The 16,028-nt window shown below is 49.5% G+C and overlaps 1 protein-coding gene and 1 pseudogene across 3 annotated transcripts; one reads left to right on the forward strand and one right to left on the reverse strand.

Moving 5' to 3' along the window:
* Positions 1 to 1,404: 1,404 nt before the first annotated feature.
* LOC117287488 lies at positions 1,405 to 1,918 on the reverse strand (annotated as a pseudogene).
* A 6,412-nt stretch (positions 1,919 to 8,330) lies between these two features.
* Ghrl (ghrelin and obestatin prepropeptide) lies at positions 8,331 to 13,899 on the forward strand. 3 transcript variants are annotated; one of them, XM_010619285.1, is made up of 4 exons: positions 8,331 to 8,438; positions 8,585 to 8,695; positions 13,083 to 13,191; positions 13,825 to 13,899. In XM_010619285.1, exons 1-4 carry the CDS (start codon positions 8,331 to 8,333, stop codon positions 13,842 to 13,844), a joined length of 348 nt encoding a protein of 115 aa, XP_010617587.1. In that variant the 3' UTR covers positions 13,845 to 13,899. The 3 variants fall into 3 exon arrangements, with proteins under 3 accessions (XP_010617587.1, XP_010617597.1, XP_010617607.1); XM_010619295.1 differs by having other exon boundaries at positions 8,588 to 8,695; XM_010619305.1 differs by lacking the exon at positions 8,585 to 8,695.
* Positions 13,900 to 16,028: the final 2,129 nt, after the last annotated feature.

Consider the following 16,028-nt stretch of genomic DNA (forward strand, 5'->3'; position numbering starts at 1 on the left):
AGACGGCTCATCAGAGAGGAAGATGAAACATCCTGGCCTTCGTTATTCAAACTCGGCTGGCTCCCCAGTATGACAAAACAACACAGGAGCGTGCCCCTCCTTGTATTCTACCGTCTTGTTTGACGGACAGCCCCTCTGCTCTTTTCCTTCTAAGCCATAACAGAGTCAGTAATGGAATGTGGCCCCCTAGTCCTGTCGGGGGTGCCTTCCCTGCTGGTTATTTTGGACCTCAGTTCGGCTGGTTTAGGACTTATCGGCATCCATCTGTGCCTTGGCCACTGACGTGACGAGATGGGACGACGTAAGATCGCAGACGCTGCTGACACAACGTACACGCTTCACGTAGGACCCACAGTGGTCGTGTGTTCCTTGACTTCCGGAACTGTGCAGTACTTTCTAGTAAGATACAGAAGTTATCTGGCTATACAAGAGTCTAAAGGACAGTCTCCCTGGAAGGAGGAATATATAACGAAGAGTGGAGACCATCACTAGGGAGAGTGCTTCAGTTCCACAGTAAATTGGATCTGATCGTTCTGTGGAAACACACAGCGCCCTTTCCATAGGATGTCTATATATATACTAAGAGGTAGTAGGTGATTAATGTCAGTGCAAGGCTGAGTCAAGCTTCCTACTTTTTGGAAAAAAAATTTGTTTTTCATGGAAACTAGATACTCTTCACTAGTTTATTGAATTAAAAAAATTGAAGATCCCGCACTTTTCAAAGACCCTTTTACATAAAGTAGAGCTTCTAGTTGACAGATTGAGAAATCACTCTGGATTGGACACACTGTGGATGCGACACAAAGATGAAATTTTCTAGCCAGTGTGGTGGCGCACTCCTGTAATCCCAGCAGTCGGGAGGCTGAGGCAGGAGGATCGCTGTGAGTTTGAGACCAGCCTGGGCTGCATAGTGAGTTCCAGATCATTCCCAAATACATAGGGAGACCCTGTCTCAAAAAAACAAAACAACAACAACAAAAAAACCCACACCAAAACAAGCAGGAGGATCTGTGAGTTTGAGACCAGCCTGGGCTGCATAGTGAGTTCCAGATCATTCCCAAATACATAGGGAGACCCTGTCTCAAAAAAACAAAACAACAACAACAAAAAAACCCACACCAAAACAAAACAAAAAAGAAAAAAATTTCCTCACACCACTCCCTCAACATAGATCCATACCCTCCGTCAAAAGAATCCTATAATAAATTTCTTCGAGGCCCCTTTGAAATTGCAATAGTGCAGCAGAATCACAAGTAAACAACTGCCTGTCAACCTGTTACTTCAAATGGGCCGAAAAGCCAAAGGGTGGGGTTTTTTGTGTGCCATTTTTCCAAACAAGTCGTGAGTTGAAGTATCAAATCTGCACACAACACTGGTCCTTCACAGAAGGTAAGAATTTCCGGTTCATCGAGTCAGAGGCCGTCCTCGGTGCTAAAGGCTGTGAAAGTGCTCCTCCTTCAGGGTCTGGTTGATGTAGAAGTAAGGGCCTCTGCACAGTGCAGACCGTTCAGGCAAGGGCTGGATCAAGCATGACCTGGCAGCGGCTCTCCGGCCCACTGGCCCGGTCTGGGCTATGGATGCCACTGGGACTGCTGCTCCCGCCACTTTCACTGCTTGGAGTCGGTGTCCCAGGAAACCTGAAAGACAGGACTTCGACTACCCCTTTTGCTCTGGGGGTGGGGCGGGGGAGATGATTATCTTCTTCCCTGTGGTTCCCTCTCCTTTTCCTGGAGCGGAGGAGCTCGCTCATCCTAGCTGGTGGAGAGAAGCGAGGAAGCGTTGCTCCGGCGAGGAGCGAAGTCGAGACCACACTCTTAGGAGAAGTAAATCTACTGCACTGTTTCTCTGGTGTGAGAAACTGAAAGTGGAAATAAAGGCTACAATGTATAATGTTAAATGGGAGGACAGTGTTCATTTGGGAAAGGGAACATGGTAGGGGGAAGGGAGAAAGGAAGGAAGGGACAAGAAAGAAGAGTGAAAATAGAAGAAAAATGGAAACGAAGCTTTTGTACATAAGGAAGGGAGGTGGATTGAGGGGGGAATTGGCCAAAAAGAAGAGGCAAGATATAGCATATGTACAGATGCAAATTCCCTATGATGTGTGTTATCATCATGTAAATCTAAAGTATATCTTTACTGTATACCTAAAATGTACCAATGAACTCAATTAAAAAATAAAATATATCAATAAATGTTTTGTTTCAAGAAAAAAAAAGAGAAACTGCACTCTAATAAGATTGAAAACACAGATGAAATGGACAGGTTCCTAGGTACTTCTGAATGACCAAAGCCAAATCAAGAAGATATAAAAATTCTAAATAAACCAAAATCAGTCAATGAAAATGAAGACGTAATTAAAAACCTATGAACAGCGCCGTGGATTTAGCTCAGTGGCACTATGCCTGCCTTGAAAGCACAAGGTCCTCAGTTTGATCCCCAGTACCAAACAAACAAAAAAAACAAAAAAAACCTACCAACAAAGAAAATCTCAGGCCCTGAGGGATTCACTGCTGAATTCTACAAGAAATTTAGAGACTATCTAGTGCCATCACTCCTCAAACTCCTTAATGAAATTGAAAGGGAAACAATACTTACAAACTTATTCCTGGAAATACACATTAACCTAATATCAAAACCAGAGAAGGATCCAACAAAAAAAAGAGAGCTACAGGCCAGTCTCCGTAATGAACACAGATACAAAAGTCCTCAATAAGAAACTGACAAAATGCAGCAAATAATCAAGATTATACACCACGACCAAGTAAGATGCATCCCAAGGATGCAGGAATGGTTGACCATATGCAAATCAATAAGTGTAATATACCATATGAACAAGAACCAAAGACAAAAACCATATGATGGGCTGGGGATTTAGCTCAGTGGCAGTGCATGGTCCCAGGCTCAACCCCTGGGACCCTGCCCAAAAGATCATCTCAATAGATGCAGAAAAAGCATTTGACAAGTCAACACCCATTCATGATTTTTAAAAAACTCAGAAAATTGGAATAGGTAGTCTTTTTCTCAATCTGATAAAAAGCCATTTATGACAAATCAACAACATATTAAGAGCCAACAACATTGTAAAGTTTTCACTTTAGAATCAGAAACAAGCTAGGGATTTAGCTCAGTAGTGCTGCCACCTGCCTTGCAAGTGCAAGGTCCAAATATCATCCCCAGTACCAAAAAAATAAATAAAATAAGTAAATGAAATAAAATTAGAAACAAGACAAGGGTTTCCACTATCACTACTCCTCCTATTCAATATAGTTGTGGAAACATTAACCAGGGCAATTAGAGTAGAGTAAGAAATAAAAAAGAATAAGAAGGAAGGGAAGAAATTAAATTATCATTTGTGGGTAGCATGTTACCTCTACAAAAAAGACCCCAAAATTTCCACCAAAAGACTTCTAGATTTAATAACCAAATTCAGTAGCATAGCTGGATACAAAGTCAACACTCAAAACTCTATAGTTTTCCTGTATACAAATAACAAACGGAGAGAGAAATTGGAGAAACTGCACCTTTCAAATAGCATAAAAGTAATAAAATACTCAGGAATCAACCTAACAAAAGAAGTAACAGACCTTTATACTGAAGACTACAGTACTCTGAAAAAGGAGATCAAAGAGGAAAGATCAAAAAAAGGAGATCAAAATGGAAAGATATCCCTCGTTCTTGGGCAAGAAGAACAAATATAGTGAAAATGTATATACCTCTGAAATGGTTATATAGATTTAATGCAATCTCAATTAAAATACCAATAGTATACCTCACAGAATAAGAAAAATCAATCCAAAATTCATTTGGAACTAGAAGAGACCTAGAAAAGCAAAAGCAATTTTGGGCGACAATGGCAAGGCAGGAGGCATCGTAATCCCTGACCTGAAACTATACTACAAAGCTACTGTGGTAAAAACAGTGTGGTACTGGCAAAACAAAACAAACAAAAAACACATACCCAAGGATCAATGGAACAGATTAGAAAATGAAGAAACAACTCCACATACAGCTACCTTATCTTTTAAAAGAAACTGGCTTTTCACTTGCTGAAGATTAAAAGTAGACCCATATCTCTCACCATGCACTAAACTAAGATCAAAATGGATCAAAGATCTAAATATTAAAACAGAAACACTAAATCTCCTGGAAGAGAGAATAGACAGAACTCTTGAAGAAACTGGTGTGGGCAAAGACTTCATGAACAAAACCCACACCACACAGGAAATATCATAAAGAATCAACAACTGGGATTTCACCTTATTAAAAAGCTTTTGCACAGCAAAAGAAACCACTGACAGAGAGAAGAGAGAACCCATAGTTTGGGAAAAAATGTTTGCCAGCTGTTTCCCAGATGAAAGACTAATATCTAGAATATACAAAGAACTAAAAAAAAAAAAAAAAATCAGATCTCCAAGTTTAAAGACCCAACTCAAAATTGTTTAAGACACTATGAAATAGGAAGAGAACGTTCAAATGAGAAGGAGAACAAGGGAAAGGGGGTGGAGAAGGAAGGAAGGGAAAAGAAAAGAAGAATAGAAGGAAAAAAATGGAAACAAACCTTTTCTAAATAAGGAAGGGAGGAGGGGCTGAAGGGAGGAGAGGGGACTGGAGAAAAAGAATCAAGATATATACTATGAGGCCAGGCGTGGTGGCGCACGCCTGTAATCCCAGCACTCGGGAGGCTGTGGCAGGAGGATCGCTGTGAGTTCGAGACCAGCCTGGGCTACATAGTGAGTTCCAGGTCGGTCTCAACTACATGGTGAGACCCTGTCTCAAAAAAACAAAACAAAACAAAACAAAAAAAAGTTATGTGCTATGATGAATGTGATCTTTATGTACATCTAAAATGTACCAATAAATCAATTTTTAAAAAGTTGATCAAAATAGTAAAAGGCAATATTAACATGCAAATCACAGGGGAAAATATAAATAGGTGATAAACCTATAATAATGTAATGATTAAAGAAACACAAATTTTAAAAGTAACTGACTGGGAACAAAACAGTGATATGAGTGGAACCATGAGGGCCTGGAAGAAACTAAGGGAAGCCTCAACAGAATGCTGACTGTGGTTTCCAACTCCAGCCAACTATAGCACATGCACCTTAAACTGCTAAAATTGCAGTTCCTGGATGTTGTGGTGGTGCCCACCTGTGATGTCAGCACTTGGGAGGCAGAGGCAGGAGGATCACAAGACTATCTCAAAATAAAAAGGGCTAGGGCTGTAGCTCGGTGGTACAGTATCCCTGGGTTTGCTCCCCAGTGCCACAGAGGGGAAGTGCGTGGTAAACCAGTTATCAGTACAGAAGACATAGTGCAAAGTGAATAAAGAGAGCCTGTTCTCAGGCACCACTACAAACAGCAATTAGCTCAGTGATGACAAGGCCTCTGGTCCGGTCACAAGGGCAGCTCCTCAAAGGAACAGCAGGGGAAGGGGACCCCCCAGCCGACAGGCAGACAGAGGTGACCTTACCCTGTCTCTGCTCGGCTACAGGCGGAGGAGCCGTCAGCCTGGCTTGGCCCTCATCCTCCCCCCAGACCCAGCTTCCTGAATCCCCAGCACAGCTGAGGGGCTGTGTGGCACTCTGGGCATGTCCACCGTCCAAAGGTCCTGTACACTTGGCTTTTCCTCCCTCCCCTGCCTCCTCTATGCATCCTGGACTCTGCAGCATGCGGCTGGGCTCCACTCCAGGTGACTGCACTGTTGAGATAATGCAGCACAGCGCAATGTTTACTCATGGACACGTAACTAAGATCTACAGGCAGCTCCTGCCTCTGAGGCTTCCTGCACAGGTACGGCCCCTCGGGTCTCAGCAGGTGCCTGGTCACCGTGGTTCAGGGAGTTCTGTTTGGAAAAGTTTGGGGATGTGGTCCTGAAAAGCCTTCAGGGCTTTTCTGAGGGCTCAGGATTTCTGTCCACTATTTCCGTCTTCAGGACAGAGGGCTGAGCTCAGGTGTCAGAGCTTCCTTGGCTCCGGGTGACCCACCCATTCTTCTGGGATTAAATATGGAATGCTCTTCAACATGAGTTCCACAGTCTCCCCATTCTATAGAGGGATTCAGCTCAGATACACCTATAATTCCAGCTGCTCCCCCCCATCCAAGTTTCTACCCCAACCCCAGGCCTTCCGGTAGCTTGCATGGTCATCTGGCAACTGAGTCTGCTGCCAACATTATCCCACCCAGATGGCCTGTCCAGGTTCCTCACACAGGGCAGACCATCTTCCCAAAGACCGTACTCATGGCAGAGTAGATGGCCAATCAGAAGAGAACTGCGCAGCAGAAGTCAAGAGTGCAGGCTGAGGCCTGGGATTTGTCCAAGGCCTACATGAGAACGTGGCCCCCCGGCATTGTTTTTTTTGTTTTTTTTTTGTACCGGGGATTGAACTCAGGTCCTTGCACTTGTGAGGCAGGCACTGGAACCACGGAGCTAAATCCTCGGCCCTGGCATTCGTTTACTTTCTAGTGACATAAAGGGTTTGGTTTCTTGAGTTTGGAAGACTTTCCAATTCTTTTGTTAACTCTGGTTCTGTCTATCCCCTGTTTACAACTGGTCACTGGCCTCCCTCCATGCTTCTGGGGCTAGCAGATTGAAGGAGCATCCCCAACCTGACCCAAACCACCTTTCGGCCCTTTTACTGCAACCTGCCCCATGCCTTCGTCCCTGCTGCCCGCCTGTCCTGCACCAGGCCTGCTCCCTGCCCCAATCCACCACCACTGCAGCCTCTCCTGCCTGCGATCCCAGCACAGCCCAGCCCAGCACACATCCCTCCAAACACCGGGGACTCCTACAAGCAGTTCTCTTGGCCTGGGCATCAGTTTAGTGAAGCTCAGGGAGAATCCCCGGCACCTGGCATCTCCAAGCAGTGGCTATGGCAGATGCTCGAAAGCCCCAGGGTGTAGGTCATACCAGCCATTTCCTTCTGGAGGGTTCTTTAGAGTTGTAAGTGCTTTCACTGCCATCCTCCCTTCACTCCCTAAAGGGATCTGAGATGCAGGGCCCTAAGCACCGGGGTTGTCAATGATGTCACCTGCTTAAGGCGACAGCACAGGAGGACCTGAGCCAGCCCTGGGCTACAAGACTCCCACTTCCAGGTCCAATCAGGCCTCACCCAGAATGGGCAACATTCACCGAAGGAGCAGCCTGCTGCTGTTGGAAACATAGGCCAGGCTGGGAGTTTAGCTCAGCATAGTGCTTGCAGACCACATGAAACCCTGGGTTCCATACAACACAGCAAAAGACAAAAACAAAACTCCACAGCCAAAGGCAGTCACCTTGTACCACTCCCCTCAAAACGGAGGAAGGTAAGCTGGGTGTAGTGTGTGAAGCAGGGCAGTCCTCACACGGGAGTTCCGTGAGCCTCGGTGCTGGAACTGGATGTGGCTTGGAGATCTGGGAAGGGTAACCTCATCTTACAGAAAGGGAGCAAGCCATCTGCACCAGGGCCAGGCCCCTGACACAGACATGTCCCTGTGCTCGTTGGCAAGGGCAGCTGGGGTAGGCACACATGCCACGCCATGCCAACCCAGCCATCCCTCAAGTGCCTGATCTCCACTGTTGGTTCCTGGTGGCGAAGAGCATTGTTAGTTTCCATGGAATGTCAGTCAGCCCTTGGCAGCTGGGCCACCTCTGACATGAGCTCCCCGGATGAAAGCACATAGCAGACTTCCTATATAAGTACCAGACTGTCTGCCCCTGTGCACCACCTGCACAGGGAGTCCAGGTAGGTGCAGCACCCAACCCTTGGGGTGTGTGTGTGCGCGTGCGTGTGTATGTGTGCATAGGTTTAATTTACACAGGGCTGCTAACCATTCATTTTTTTTCCTCTGGACCTTAGCAGGTCTATCTAAACAAGGGGGAGAGCAGACAGCCTAAGTCAGGCTTGCGGCTCAGAGTTTTCTTTAAGGGGTGTCCCAATCCCCATATCCCCTGTGGACCTTGCTGGTTCTGCTTTATTATCCTGTGTTAAAAATTCATGCACAGGGCCAGGGATTTAGCTCAGTGGCACTGTACCTGCCTCACAAATGCAAGGTCCTAAATTCAATCCCCAGTACTGGAAAAAAAATCTGGCACAAGCTCCTCCAGGCCTGGGAGATGAGACAGGAGGGCAGACACCCCCGTCCTCCACCACAGAGGTCCTATTGCTAAGCAGCCTGCCCTGCATGGTTCTGGAAGGCAGCACCCAGCTTCAGCTCTCTTTTACCTTGGGGATGCAGTTACAACCCCAGGTCAAAAGTTCTCACCCAACAGGCTCTCAGCCCCATCAAGGGGTAAGGTAAGCTGCCCAAGACTCTCCCCCAGGCCCAGCTGTCACCATCCAGTGGAGGCCATGATCTCGGTGAGGACTCTCTGCAGCCTGCTGCTCCTCAGTGTGTTCTGGGTGGACTTGTCCATGGCTGGCTCCAGCTTCCTGAGCCCTGGCCATCAGAAAGCCCAGGTGAGCCCTTTCTGCTCCAGGCCCTGCCACTCAGCGCACAGCTATGTGACCTGGGTGGGGGCTCTGCTGTCTCCCAGAGCACAGGACTATGGCCTAGGAAGACAGGCAGACTTGGGACCTAAAGAACACCTGCTTCTCCCTTACAGCAGAGAAAGGAGTCCAAGCAGCCACCAACCAAACTACAGCCCCGAGCCCTGGAAGATTGGCTCCGCCCAGAGGGCAGAGGGCAGGCAGCTGAGGATGAGCTGGAGATCCAGGTTTGTGCTCTGCAGGTCCGAGGGCTTGTGGTTTTTGGCATGTGTGGGAAGAAGGGCAGAAGAGGCAGCTGTGACTGGGGTCCTGTCTTCAAGCTACACAGAAATTGTAAACTACCAGATCAATCCTCTGCCTGCCTAGGAAGGGGGATGGCGAGGGCTAAAGAAAAAAGGCAACAGAGACTTGTGTAATTTCAAAGTATATGGGGGCCCGGGATGTCAGTGCCTCAGAGCAGGCATAGATAAAGACTCTCGGAGAGCACCACTATTTATTGGGTACACACAATAATTGGAGGGAGCATCAGGTGACCTAGGGGGCTGTGGTAATCCTAGAACAATGAGGATTTTATGTTGACAATAAGGTTCTTATGTTGATGAGGATGTAAGGAAAGCATTCTTACAATAGTAGGTGGAATGAGTTAAGGAACTGGTCCCTTGCTGGGCAAGGGGCAATGCCTTTCTCTTACTTCTGGTTCTCAAGGAGCCAGGATGTCTTCAGCTGATGTAATCTTGCCCTGCAGTGTCACAGCATCACTGGACCACTGAGGTCTCAGCTGTGATCAGAGGCAAAAATGGAGTTCTGTTTTGGCATATTATAGCCAGCCTGGCAAGAAGACTAGGTCTAATCATAATTTAATTGTAAAATGATTTTTTCCTAAAATTATGTAGAATAGTTCCCTACAAAAAATTAGCCCCAAACAGCTGAGCTTTGCACGGGACTCTGAGGCCTTTGTCCAAGAGAAAAATATCTAAGTAACTTTGCCTTAAGAGCACAGGAGTGCCAGGGATTTAGCTCAATGGTGCTGTACCTGCCTCACAATTGCAAAGTCCTGAGTTCAATATTGGGTACAAAAAAAAAAAAAAAAGCACAGGACTGTAAGGTGCTGAGAGCCAGGGAGGGAAGGTACTAGTGGACACCAGGCAATTTCAGAGGGGACCATCAGGGGCCTCACAGGCCTGAACATGAGGACGGAGTGCTTGGAGACGAACTGTGGACACAGGGGAGTGGGCTGCTAGTCTCACCTGTAGTCAGGTGGATGAAGTCTGTCTGATTTTGGTGTGAAGGATTGAACCCAAGGCCCTTTTGCTGAGCTATGAGCCCTTTTTTGTTTTGAGACAGGGTCTAAATCATTCAAGTACCTAGGTTGGGTTGGAACTTGAGGTCCTCCTGCCTGAGCCTCACAGAGCACTGGGTTATATATAGGTCTGCACCACAACACTCAGCTATGACAAATCTTGAATGGGACAAGGAAAACCTGCAGAGACAGCTTAAGGATTCGCAGCGGGGGTGTAGAGGGATGTGGGGGGGAATTGTTGGTAACCTTCCTGTGAGGCTGGCTCTGGCTCAGGGAATGGTTTCTCATAAGCATTAGGTGGCCACATCTTGCTGCAGCTAAGCCGGGTCCCCTGGGGTGAACCCAACAACAGCAATCCACTACACTGCCACGCCTGTCACCACTGGGCTGAATGCCCAATTCATGGACTGGGGAAGTGCAGCCTCTCCTTGGTGTTGGGAGGCTCTGGGCTTCTGGTGCCTGTGGCCTCCAGCAGCCCCAAGAGTGCCTCAGCAGCTGAGGCTCACAGCCCTCTTCCAACTGCTTTCACTGCCTCTCTGCTGATCACTGCAAGTACTATGCGCTGCTCCATCACTTAGGGTCTTTACACTGACCTCCATCCCCTGCCCTCGTTAAATGTCCCAAGTGAAGGTCTTGTTAAGACTCTGAACTGCTCAGGCCAGGCTGGAACTTGTGATTCTCCTACCTAACCCTCCCAGGGTACTGCATTGCAGGCTGGTGTCCCTGTGCTGGGCTCCACTGCTGTCTAGAGCTCTTCTGTAGCCCCATCCGCTCACCCCACTGCGTCCAAGATGCACATCATGGCAGGCAACAGGACCATGCAACGAGGCATTCTCTGAAACCTGTGCATGGGGCAGGGTGCCCTCTTGGACTGACCAGATGGGGCAAGGAGGGAGTTCACACACATGCAGTTCCTCACATCTGGGGAGCTGCATGGGGACTGAGGGGCAGTGCTGCCTAAGGTGGGCTGGTTTCAAGCCTCTGCAGCCATAGCAGATGCCTCCTCCAGTGACTGGGCACTGGCTCAGCCCAGCAGTGGAGAAGGGAATGCTTGCTCAGAAGCTCCTTGAGGGCTCCTTCAGGGCTAAGTCCCAAGGGCACAGCTTTTTTTCCGGTGTCTCTGCTGGCTGTGCCCCTTGGGCTTGGGGAGTACAGACCCAGGCCCTCCCAGGCCCTGTCAGCATGGTCCTGCCACAGGCAGCAGCAGCACCCTCAGCAGGGAAGGGCTTCAGGAGCAAGCACTGTGGAGAGGGCGGGACTGGGCAGCCAGAGAGAGTCTTGGGCAGAGGGAAAGACCAGGCCTCAGCTTCTCACCTGTGTAAAGTGGTCTCATCTGTAATCTGTGCTACCTTTTCTATTTTATTTCTGTGGCACTAAGGATGGAACCCAGGCCCTTGCCCATGCTAGGAAGTGCCCTACCACTAAGCCACACCCAGCCCACACTCTATCCTTATTGTCATTTAACCTCTACAACAACCCACAAGGCAAGCAGGGTTGGCGTTTTACCCACTTCATAGACAGGAAACATCAGTTCAGAGAGGTAAGTTCACGTGCTCGAGGTGTGCAGCCGGGGCTGACTGCAGACCCTGCCCTCTGCTGCTCTGAGCAGCAGAGGAGTCCTGCGTTTCTGATTTTCCTATCCCCATCCTCTGCTCCCGTCTCGGGCAAAAGGCTCCCTGAGGACGTGCTCCATGACCCTCCACAGCCAGAACCCTTCCTCCACCATGTGTGAGAGTCCTGGTCCTCCCTGTGTGGCCTGCAAATCCTCAGGCTCATACCAGGAGGCTTTCCCTAGGCAAGGAGCTCCAGGCTGGCTCAGATGGGAAGAGGACTAGGTGATGAGAAGTCACTGACCTGGAACAAACAGTCGCCCAGCCTTTGCCAGAGCCAGGAAAGGAAACTAACTAGCCTGGATAGGAAGCCTGGAAACTGGGGGGCACGATTGGTAAGGACTGGGGAGGCCAAAGCACAAACTGAGCCCTGAGTGCCATGCAGACCTCTTCCATTCTGGTTCCACCTCATCCAAAATCACATTCAGAACTACAAGATTTTTGAGGCCAACGCAACACCCACTGAACAGGTGGGCTGAGGAAATCTACACTTTCCAGGGCCTGTTTGGAGCACTTGAAGCACATTTCCCATCAGACCAGCCCAGCGGCTTCCTAAGATGACTGGCAGGTGATCTGACCACCCCTCTCTGGAGAAGGAAAATGGGCATTTTCCAAAGCAAGGAGGAAGCTCCAGTTCCCTAAAGACACCAATTTCCCCATCCTTGGCTTACTGCACCTTCAGGGCTACATGTTTCGGCAAAGGGAACACATGGCTGTTCCCATGTTGGAACTTCTGAGCCTATCTCCTCACCTCTGAGCTGGGGACAGGGCAGCCCTGCCTCACGGGATCACTGAGGGATGGAATGGGAGCAGGAATCAGGCACATGGCCTGGCTTGATGAAATACAGGCTCTGCATACTGCGGTGGGTGGGTGGACTTTGGGTCCTGCTTTCTACTCCTTGGCCAACAATCCCCTCTGTGCCCTTGGGCAGGTCACTCCACCTCGTTGGGCTTCACTGCGAGGGCTGGGGAAAGGACGTAAATATCAGGGCTCCTTTTCAGCACTAAGGCGCCTTTGTGGACACATTCAAATTACTGAGTGACCAACACACCAGGCCAAGGTGGCCACCAACAAAAGAGACAGTTTAGTCCCGGCTTTCCACGAGGGAAGATCTAGGACAGGACCACAAATGGACCTCTCCGATGCTTCCCCAGTGCTGTGACCTGCAAAGAACCATCTCAGAAACCAGGGAAAGGGAGGGAGACACAGGTACAGAAGGAAGAAAGGACCTGGCTGGAAGCTCCCTTCTAGGAAACACCCAGCTTCCCGTTTGGTCTCCCATGCAACAACAGGCCTGTGTCCAGAGGAGGAACAGCTGAGGGAGGAAGCTAGGTGAGAACAGAGAAAGGTGGGCGAGGACAGCTCGGGACCATCTCCCAGGTGAGCAGCCTGCATGCCAGATACATACATTGCCCCCACCCTTCCTGCTGAGGTTGTAAATTCCACTGGCAGTGATTCAATCGCCTGTCTTCTAAAACCAGAAGAGAGAAAAGAAACATTAGGGGTTCCATGGTCCATTAGCAACTCAAGAGAGGCTGAGGCTGGAAACATGGGCAGAGACCAGAAGGTGAGGGAGGAGCCTGAAGGAGGGGAGACACAGGCCTGACGGGCAGAGCACACTGAGCCCCGTCCTGAGCCTCTCTCTGTGCCTGGGTGGGGTGGGGTGTGACTGCTGATGCCTCCTGTGTCATCCTACCTCCTAGTTCAACGCCCCCTTTGATGTTGGCATCAAACTGTCTGGGACTCAGTACCAGCAGCACGGCCAGGCCCTGGAGAAGTTTCTTCAAGACATCTTTGGGGAAGAGGAGAAAGGTAAGTCCTTGCCTGGGCCAGGTTAACTCCATTTCTGTGAAATCCCAAATGGGTGCTGGGACGAGACGTTTTCTTCCCCAAGCCCTGCCTCTCCAATGAGTTCCTGATTCCTTGGCTCAGCATGGGGGTGAGCACAAAGTCTGTCTTCAAAGTCCTTAATCAGCTGGGGGCCCCGCTGAACCTCAACTTCCTGGCTACAAAATGGTGCTAACACCTGTTGTGAGAGTGAAAAACCTTTCAGTGTTGAGACACCAACTCTTATCTTTATTCTCAAACAAAGGTAACGAGTACCACTACTACATTCGGAACAGACTCCACAGCCAGACAAGCAAGGTTTTTGGCTGTTTCGAACCCCCTTGTCTTATAAAAAGATACCCAACTTGCCCTGATGGAGGAGGCAGACTTATCTGTCCCCAGCATAGCAGGCACCACATATCCCACACTGTGACGTAGGCAGGGTGCTCCCTGGCTGCCCAGGTGAGGGTGCCGAGACTCTGCTGAGGGACCGGCCCACAGTCACAGGCCATCCTCAAGTGTTGTCTGCCAACTCCACAGCACCACTGTGGAAGGAAACCGCCTGTGAGGGACCCTGCAGGATGGGACCCTGACACTGACTTGGCTCTTACATTCCAGAGGCCCCTGCTGACAAGTGATACTGCAGAACTGGCTGAGGTGTGCTCGCCTGGCTATCCCAGTGCTTCGGCGGCAACTCCTGAGACCCTTATGCTAGTTTAAGAGGCGAATAAATGTTCAAACCATGTGCCAAACGTTCGAACAGGGGACTTATTCCACCAGAGGGAAACCTCACATTTTAAACTACGGGAGGGATGCAAGTCAGGTTTCTGGAGAACAACAGAAGGGGAGGTGGGAGGAAAGACAGACAGAGCCAGGCACTTAAACATGAGAGGTTCCTGAGGGCAGCTGTACCTGGAATGTCATATGAGCCAGCAGTGGATGCATGGACAAAGAGACTTTGGGTGACAATATCGAAGCCAACATCCACACTAGGTCAGTCACTGAGGTGATGCGAACAAGACGAGAATGTCCACGAGTGAATTTGAAGTTAGATTTCAGTAGGTGCTCAAATGAGGCTCTTAACCCATCGGACAGGGCCAAAGTAAGAATACGCTCCTTCCTCGCATACTACATCAGAGACTTGGGGAAGTACTGGTCTCATGTGGTGAGGCTGGCTGTTCTCAAACACTTCCTGCCTCTAGCCCACAGCCAATGTGCGCCTTACCCTCGGTTGCATGCTGAACTCTGGTCAGAAGCTTATCTTCTGGGGGTAAACGAATGTGTGTGCCAGCCATACACACCATGGTGTGGATTCATGCCTGTGAAGATGCCTGGGACACACCACTGGGGGAGGAGGCCCCAAAGATAAGCACTGCAACGTCGCAGGGAAATGCGTAGGACGTGCTGCAGAGACAGAGCAAACATCCACACTGGGTAAAACTCTCAGAGGGCCCTGGGGGCCAAGTGTCTCCTCAGGTCAAGCTCGGGCCACCTGCACCCAGTGCAGTAACACTAGTCAGACCTGGTGGGCACCTGAAGCCCAGCTGCCTGTGGGCTTGTGGAGCTGGGTGTGCTCTAGACATCACCACCAGCATCTGCCCATTTCTCACAAATGCAGACTCCTGGGTTCCACCCTGGACTTAGAACCCACAGCTGGATGAAATCCTCAGGCCATTCTATGGCTCATGCGAAACAGAGGCAACTGGATCACACCTGGCAGCAGAGCCAGGTGGCCCTGCCCACTGTACGGCAGGTATGGACTTCACGCAAGTCCCACAGACATTTAGCCTGGCCAGTGGGAGTCCTCAGCAAGGCTGCAGCACTTGAAAACGTAGTTAGCTCTCTCAGAGTGCCCCACTCTGGCCTCAGCCATTGCCACCTCCCATGTGCCCTGTGAGCAGATGACACACACACACTTGCACTTCTAAGACAACCACAGACACTACTGAAAACTGTGTCACTTCCTTGACCACATAAGCATCTAAGCTCAGTAATAACCACAGATGGGAAGATTGTTATGACTAAAGCAACTAAAGGTATCTGCAGGCAGGTGAACTGGGGGAGAAGAGGGACGAAGGAAGACATGACCTTCCCTGGCTTCCAGCCAAGCAGGTCCTGCCTTCTAGGGCACCTCGTATAGGCACAGAGACTAGCACTTGTCCTGAAACTCAACCATAGCCCACTATCACTTGGCAGCCACTGACATGGGTACTGCCCTTTCTTGTATGGCAAGAGCTGGGGGGTCCAGGGCCTTGGCTGTCAAAGCAGCACAGGAGCCTGGTTAAACAGAATCCACTCCCTGGGCTGGGCAGACTGCTGACCACCTGATGTTTCCCCACACCCCAACAGAGACAAGAACCTCCTTACCTGCCTCCCACTGGCCCGGGTGTCCTTTAAAGTGCACAGACCAGGCACCTCCTCTGCACTGGACATCTTTCCTGGGCTGGGCAGTGAACAGTGCATGCAGCAGAGTGGTGGGCACCAGATTCTGTGCCATCCAACAGACTTGGGAGCTCTGAGGCTCCCCTGGGTCACTGCCAAGACTGAGCACCTGCCAAAGGGGAAGCTCTAAGTGTCCCATCCACTTTCTATGTTCCTGCTGTGCAACAGGCAAGCCTGCATAAGAGGGAGAAAGCTAGAGTTGAGAGAAACAAAGGAACTTCCCAAAACCACAGCAAGCACATCACTTACATGTCTCACTCTACCGCCTCTTTAGTCTGCATCCCTGGCCCTGCTGCCTAGATCCAAGGGACTTCTTGCTTGCTCCATTTTAGTGTTGGGAATGAGAACCAAGACTTTACTGGGCAAGCAACCTACCACTG

Source organism: Fukomys damarensis, unplaced genomic scaffold, assembly GCF_012274545.1.
Source record: "Fukomys damarensis isolate Sample0158 unplaced genomic scaffold, DMR_v1.0_HiC HiC_scaffold_24, whole genome shotgun sequence".
Lineage (NCBI taxonomy): Eukaryota > Metazoa > Chordata > Mammalia > Rodentia > Bathyergidae > Fukomys > Fukomys damarensis.